The sequence below is a fragment of the Salmo salar genome, chromosome 05, assembly GCF_965601325.2.
Source record: "Salmo salar chromosome 05, fSalSal1, whole genome shotgun sequence".
Lineage (NCBI taxonomy): Eukaryota > Metazoa > Chordata > Actinopteri > Salmoniformes > Salmonidae > Salmo > Salmo salar.
The window spans coordinates 78,351,176-78,358,259 of record NC_138295.1 but is presented as its reverse complement, the minus strand read 5'-3'; the positions used below and the strand labels follow the sequence as shown (position 1 = coordinate 78,358,259).

General features: G+C 42.0%; 1 protein-coding gene across 1 annotated transcript; it reads right to left on the bottom strand.

The window, feature by feature from the left end:
• Positions 1-2,372: 2,372 nt before the first annotated feature.
• LOC106605997 (uncharacterized) lies at positions 2,373-7,027 on the bottom strand. The gene is made up of 5 exons (XM_045718973.1): positions 6,592-7,027; positions 6,427-6,481; positions 3,564-3,678; positions 3,276-3,435; positions 2,373-2,835 (listed from the first exon to the last, which is right to left on the bottom strand). The coding sequence occupies exons 1-4, from the start codon at positions 6,889-6,891 to the stop codon at positions 3,276-3,278; spliced, it is 630 nt and encodes a 209-aa protein (XP_045574929.1). The 5' UTR covers positions 6,892-7,027; the 3' UTR covers positions 2,373-2,835.
• Positions 7,028-7,084: the final 57 nt, after the last annotated feature.

Sequence of the window (7,084 nt, the reverse complement as noted above, 5' to 3'; positions counted from 1 at the left end):
AAAGGATATTATAAAGTAAATATGAACAACAAAAAATCTGACTGTTTTCCAGCAAAACGGACCAACAGAGGGTTATTAAAAAAAAATGTATATGAGGCTCCAACTACATATACTTAAACTTATACATTGTAAAACATTTTATCATACATTTACAATACAATTTAAAGTGTAAATGAAGTCTGGTTCAGTTTTGCAGCATGATTTAAGTCTAATAGCAACGATTCTATTTATCTGTTGAGGATTTGTCATCTGTTAATTTCTAATACTATTTATCCTGTACTGTTAGAACATGTAGTACTTTCAAGATAAACTGAATGACTAAGAATCATTTAACGTCATGACTACCACCTTACATCATTTGAATTGTAAACTTCCTCATTGCTCGATTAAGGACAGATATTAGGCATATCAGGACATACTATATGTATTAGTGATGTTAGTGGGATGTTGGGCAGAGGTCCACTCCCCCGTCCTATCCCTCACTCCTGCCCCTTTCCCCACTCTCTCTGCTCTCCCTGTCCTACAGTTGCCAGGCGGTAACAGTGACCTTGTGAGTTTGCTGGAGCGGAATGATAGCTCCCTAATTGGCTAGGCCTAATTTAAGCCTGAAGGGAGCATTGTCATCTGTGGAGGGAGGTAGGGGGGAATAAAAAGAGAGAAGGGGAGGGAGGCAGAGGGGAAGAGATAGGAGGGAGAAAGGTGGAGAGGGGGAGACATTAAATGGATAGGAGAGGGAGAGCAAGCGAAAGGCAAAGATAAAAGGACAGAGAGTGAACGGGATGGAGTGACAGAAAGACAGAGGTCTCCATAGTATATTGTATGAAAAAAAATAAAGACAATTATTTTCTTTTATACCAATACAATTGCACAGAGAAAAACATTTAATTCTCTAAAAGACACGTGTCTAAATTATTGGGACCATTAAATATTGTTACATTTTATTTTATCCGAATTAACATTTTTTTTTTTTAAGTTGATCTCAGTTTAAGGAAGTGAATTGTGGCTTTCTATTGCTTCCTGTTTCACTGGGGCATAAAAATGAGGTAACACGCATGTAAAATCCCTCTGTCATTCATCACAATGGGGAAAGGCAAAGCACTCACAAATAAGAAGAGACATGGTTGTTGACTTTCATAAAATCAGGCAGTGTGTACGATTTTCTTTCTGAAAAACCAAATATACCACCTAACATTAAGGCAACAATTTAGAAGTTTAAAACCACTGGAACAGTGGTAAACTTGCCTGGTATCGGATGCAAGTATATCTTGTCCCTAGTGTTGTAGTGGTAAAATTGCAAAACTTGGTCGCATCTTCGGGTCACCAAATCTACAACAAGACACCACCTCCATGCCAGTTAGCTATTTGGAAGGGCTTCAGTAAAAAGCCTTTACTGAGAGCAACCAGCATATGTAAACGCCTGGAGTTTACTAAACGGCATTGGCACTTTGACTGGAACAAGAAATAGAGCTCTTTGGCCATGCACACCAGTGTTGGGTTTGGTGTCAAAAGAAGAATGCATATGCAGAAAATAACCTCATACCTACTGTAAAATATGGTGGCGGATCTTTGATGTTAAAAGGCTGTTTTGCTTCCACTTGTCCTGGGGCCCTTGTTAAGGTCAACAGCATCCTGAACTCTACCAAGTAGTACAAAAATATTTTTGACAAAAAGGCTGACTTGGCCGCAAGTGGATCTTCCAGTAAGACAATGACCCCAAGCAAACATCAAAAATCCACAAATAAATGCTTAATTGACCACAAAAATCAACATTTTGCAATGGCCATCTTAGTCTCCGGACTAAAAAAACCTGTGGTTTGAACTGAAGAGGCCAGTCCATAAGCGCAGGCCAACAGATATCAGGGATCTGAAAAAGATTCTGTATGTAGGAATGGTCTAAGATCCTTCAATCTCAAAACATCCTAGAAAAAGGCTCAGAAACATTATCCTGGCTAGGTGTGGGTACACAAAGCATTGAAAGCAGGTGTGACAATAACTTTGACATTTGTCTTTGAGATGAAAAAAATAAATCCTTGTTCAACAAAATATTTTTCTTTGAGCAATTGTATTACTATAAATATTTTATTTATTTGAGCATACAATATACAATAGCTCAATATTTGTGTTTATTATATAGTACTTTTTGCTCATCATTATCAAGGGTGCCAATAAATTTGAGGTGACATTCTAAATGAGTTATACATCATTGTGATACTCTAACAGATCTCCAGCAGCTGTTATTAGTTATTTGCCTTAATGTTTAAAGATGGAGGGACTCAGAACATACAGTAAACAATGCCAATGTTTGTGCTCACATTAAATATGAAATGGTTCTGTATCAATAGTTAATAAAATCCACATTCACACATTCAACATTTTCCTTTAGGGTTAAGCTTTATTACATCAGAATCAGACTAACAGAAATAACAGTTAGTTTAATCCACGACTTTTGATTGGTCAATGCTATGGTCGCCACCACTGCATAATACCGTCACCGGGGTAACAGAGTGAGGATGATGAGGAGTGACAGAGAGAGGCTATGGACTTTCCGATTGGTCGATACTGGTGGCACATACACATTTGTTCTAATCCCACACACAAACACCCCCCGAGGGAGGGTCATACTGAGAGAGAGGAATGGACAAGGTTAACAAAAAGTATTCAATATCCACTCATGTTAGATGGTAGTTAATAGACACTCTAAAGTAGCATGAAGGACAACTTCTGACGAGTTTAAAAAGGAACAGAGAAATGTCCTGCAGATGGTCTCCATTTTTCATCCGCCTTCCTTGTCTTTTCTTTGATTCCATGTTGCTCTTCTCGTTCTCGTCGCCCACCCTAATAACAAACAAAGATCAAAATGAAAGAGTCAGTCATCCTTCACACAATAAAGGCAAATACAAACAACATCCTGATAGACAGATGAGACATTGTTCCAGAGAAGACAGATCACACATCTGTCATGCACACACCTCTGTCAACAATGAGAGATGGGAATTATAACTAGGACATCATAAAGCTGGTTAACATCATACTGACACTCCAGTCAACTCTAATACAGTCCCAGACAGCAAGACTCAAAAGATAGTGACACTGTATTTGACAGAAATACTATCCTTTTTAATGATAGAAGCCTTTTTTTATGATGGTGTTTTTGAGTCATCTGGCATTTCTACATAGCAATGAAGATACATGTTATAAGCTGTTTCCTAATGCTATCAAGACAATACCAATCAGTGGAATGCTAACAGAAAAAGACAGAACAAAAGATACTCAGCTCATCTCATCTTTGGGGCCTCAGGTTTGGGTTCTTCTGGTTTGGGGACGGCTTCTTGTTTAGGGGCTTCTTTAGGAGAATCAGGTTTGGGTTCTTCTGCTTTGGGGGCATCTGGTTTTGGAGCGGCCTCTTGTTTAGGCGGTTCATCCCCACACAGTTTCCTTTGGGAGTCAGAGACACATAGAGCTAAAGTGTGCAAGTGTCCATATACCTGTGGTGTACAGGTATACATACAGATGGACATGTATAGAGGGGTTCCATGTTCAAGCCTCCAGTCCCAGTCTCTTACCTTCCCTCTACAGAGTCCTTCTTCACAAAGACACACACTTTGCTGCGCTTCTCTACCTGCTGTTTGAGAGATGTCACCTCTGCTACCCAGGCAGCCTTTTGCTTCTCAAACTCAGCTACAGGAACAGACAGAGAGGGGGTTAGATGCTACAGGACACAATATGGAGCTAGAGGCTACAGGACAGAACAGGGGGTTAGAGGCTACAGGACAGAACAGGGGGTTAGAGGCTACAGGACAGAACAGGGGGTTAGAGGCTACAGGACACAATATGGAGCTAGAGGCTACAGGACACAATATGGAGCTAGAGGCTACAGGACAGAACATGGGGTTAGATGCTACAGGACAGAACATGGGGTTAGATGCTACAGGACAGAACAGGGGGCTAGAGGCTACAGGACAGAACAGGGGGCTAGAGGCTACAGGACAGAGACACAACATGGAGCTAGAGGCTACAGGACAGAGACACAACATGGAGCTAGAGGCTACAGGACAGAGGCACAACATGGAGCTAGAGGCTACAGGACAGAGACAACATGGAGCTAGAGGCTACAGGACAGAGACACAACATGGAGCTAGAGGCTACAGGACAGAGACACAACATGGAGCTAGAGGCTACAGGACAGAGATAGGGGGATACTAAAAGACAGGTTAGTGAATAAAACATATTCAATAAGACCCGTCGCATAAACAGAATACTACTCTTAAACCTAGCGACCTGCAATGAGCCTATTCCACCACAAGATGTCTCTTTCATCCACCAAAATATTTAGAAGAGAAAACAAAGCTTGCACCTAGAACTGGTCACGGACCTGTTTTATGTTATAGTTCACTGTGAAAGGGAAGGGAAAACCTAGTTAGTTGCACAACTGAATGCATTCAACAGAAATGTGTCTTCTGCATTTAACCCAACCACTCTGAATCAGAGGTGCGGGGAGCTGTCTTAATCAGGGGCGGAAATCCCGGGGGGGACGGGGGGGACACGACCCCCTTTATCCTGGGAAAAATATGATTTGTCCCCCCCAATATATCACTGAAACATAACTATGTAATTTAAATAATATTAATAATACGCAATGAAAGCAATTGTGCTGATTATAGACACTTAATAGCTCGTTTTTAAGTTTCAAAAGATTGCGACCCCCCCCCCCCCACCCTTTGCCTCACAATGGTTTGATCCACTGCCAGTTCCTTAGCTTGCGAGGTAACGTAGAGGTCGTATCTACTGTCTGAAAGGCACTCAATGCACGTAACTGACGTGAGGTTAATCCAGTCAATCGCGCACACACACTAGCTGAATATGCAGAGCTAGCGCGCAAATATTAACTATTAAGCTAGCTAGTACCTATTCCATTTATGTGGCGTCGTCAAAGATGTTATCTTTGCTATCATCAATTTATTCCAAGATCAGCATGCATGTAAGTTAGTGCTTCAAAGTCCCTGTGATAAGGTTAGCGATAAACTGAACAGAACTACACTCTCTTCTACCATTGTTTTAAATAGATTTAATGGTCTCGTTCCAAAAGCTAAATTGTTGCAAGGGAACTTTTATTTATATATTTTATTTCATCTTTATTTAACCCGGGTAGCAAAGATTATAGCAAACACCACTGAATTGGTGCTCGCTAGCTTTGCAAATTCAGCTATTGTTAGAAGCCAGCCAATATGAAACAAACGATTAAAATTACAAAAGGTTGCAGCATATGTTGTGTAAATGGTGAACTCATACAGCTGTCAACTCTTGTCACTGCAATCCTTTTCACATTTGCTAGCTACCTTTTAGATCGAAGCCCATATAGAATGATAGAAGATAAGATGATAGAAGCCCATCTCCTACTGTAAATAACCTACATACTGTGTGTGTGTAGCCAACCAGGTAGAAAAATGGCAGAAAAATGGCAGAAAAAAGACGGACATCAGAGTATTTTTCAGTACACCAAAACGCAAAGTAAGAACCCTAGTAGCCTAATATCTCAAAGACTAGTTGATAAAATGTTAATAAGAAAAAAATGTAATTCTAATGGAAATGTTTCACAATGATGTCATTAGGCAGAGCAGGCAACAGATGGCACACAGACAGCAGAGTTGGGGACAGATATGCAGGGACAGACTGGCAGAGACAGGGAGTCTCAGGTAAGTTTGTTGAGTCTTTGTTTGGCAACATTATGAAAGGTTCTCAATTTTTTTGACTTGTAAAATAGGAACATAATTGGAAAATGCCATGGATACCCCCACTCTCAACTTAAACTGGTGACTGAACTAAGATTTGTTAAAGGCAATGGTATTGCTGTTGTGATTAGTTGTGTAGTTTTGGGTACCGGTAGTTAAGAGTACAGCAAACACCTTATTTCTTTGGTTCCTCAATATACATTTACCATATTAAACGTAGGCTATGTGTTACAGCACTACTTTTGGTGTCCCCCTCAGGAATTGCTCTTGAGAAAATGTAATGTAATTGTCCCCTCCAAAGTTGATATCAGATTTTCGCCCCTGGTCTTAATAGACGTCCACTTCATTGAGGAGCAGTGAACTATCATTTGTAACAGTGTTGGTCCTCCGTCCCTCTCTTCGCCCCAACCTGGGCTTGAACCAGGGACCCTTGCACACATCAACTGACACCCACGAAGCATCGTTACCCATCGCGCCACAAAAGCCGCGGCCCTTGCAACGCAAGGGGAAACCCTACTTCAAGTCTCAGAGCGAGTGACGTCACCGATTGAAACGCTATTAGCGCGCACCACCGCTAACTAACTAGCCATTTCACATCGGTTACACATGCATGTTATGGTCGTACCAGGAACAAGGCAAAGATCCTTTCAGAAGAGTGTTGATGTAACCATAGAGTTTCGGGTGTTTAAACACTCACTTTTGGAGTTACTGTTCTCTGCCTCAACGGCCCCCACCTCATCAGCGACATGTTTCTGTGACACGAGAGAAAACACACACACACACACACACACACACACACACACACCACACACGAAATCAATTGTGTACACTCTAAACCCCAGACATATCCCTCCTTCCTTACCTTTTCTCCCTGGCATGCCTCCAGTTCACTCTTCTTCTTGGCCTCTGCAGCCTGCAGTGGGGGGAGTTCTGACCCCAGAGTATCCACCTGAGCCTTAGTCTTGTCCAGCAGGTTGTGGGCTCTGATTACCTCGTGTTGGTACTCTCCCAGTACGTCTCTGGTCACACGCAGTTTAATCGTCTCGAACGATACATGTTTCTGCTCCTTCACCTCTTCTTTCCGCCGCACGTTTATCAGTCCCAGTAGAGCTACGCTAGTCAGTAGAGACACCCCCACCAACACACCCTGCGTCTTCATCATGCCGTGAAGTTTGACCAAGGAACAGTCGTTTTCGCTGGTCCCTGTCGACTGCTCGGCAGAAGTGTTGGCGACGTCCTCGCAGACTCAGAGCGAAAGAACCAATGGAGTGTGAAAGGACAGGTGGACGCCCACTGTACTTGAGCGGAGTCCGTACTTCAGTTTTCAGGTGAAACGGGAGTCAGGTTGAAAATAC

What these genes read in the sequence shown, in the direction of transcription:
- LOC106605997 (XM_045718973.1), bottom strand. Translation starts at nt 6,891, where the DNA reads ATGATGAAGACGCAGGGTGTGTTGGTGGGGGTGTCTCTACTGACTAGC. An exon ending in AGGCATGCCAGGGAGAAAAG is followed by an intron (nt 6,482 to 6,591) that starts GTAAGGAAGGAG and finishes CTCGTGTCACAG; the next exon opens with AAACATGTCGCTGATGAGGT. An exon ending in AGAGAACAGTAACTCCAAAA is followed by an intron (nt 3,679 to 6,426) that starts GTGAGTGTTTAA and finishes CTGTTCCTGTAG; the next exon opens with CTGAGTTTGAGAAGCAAAAG.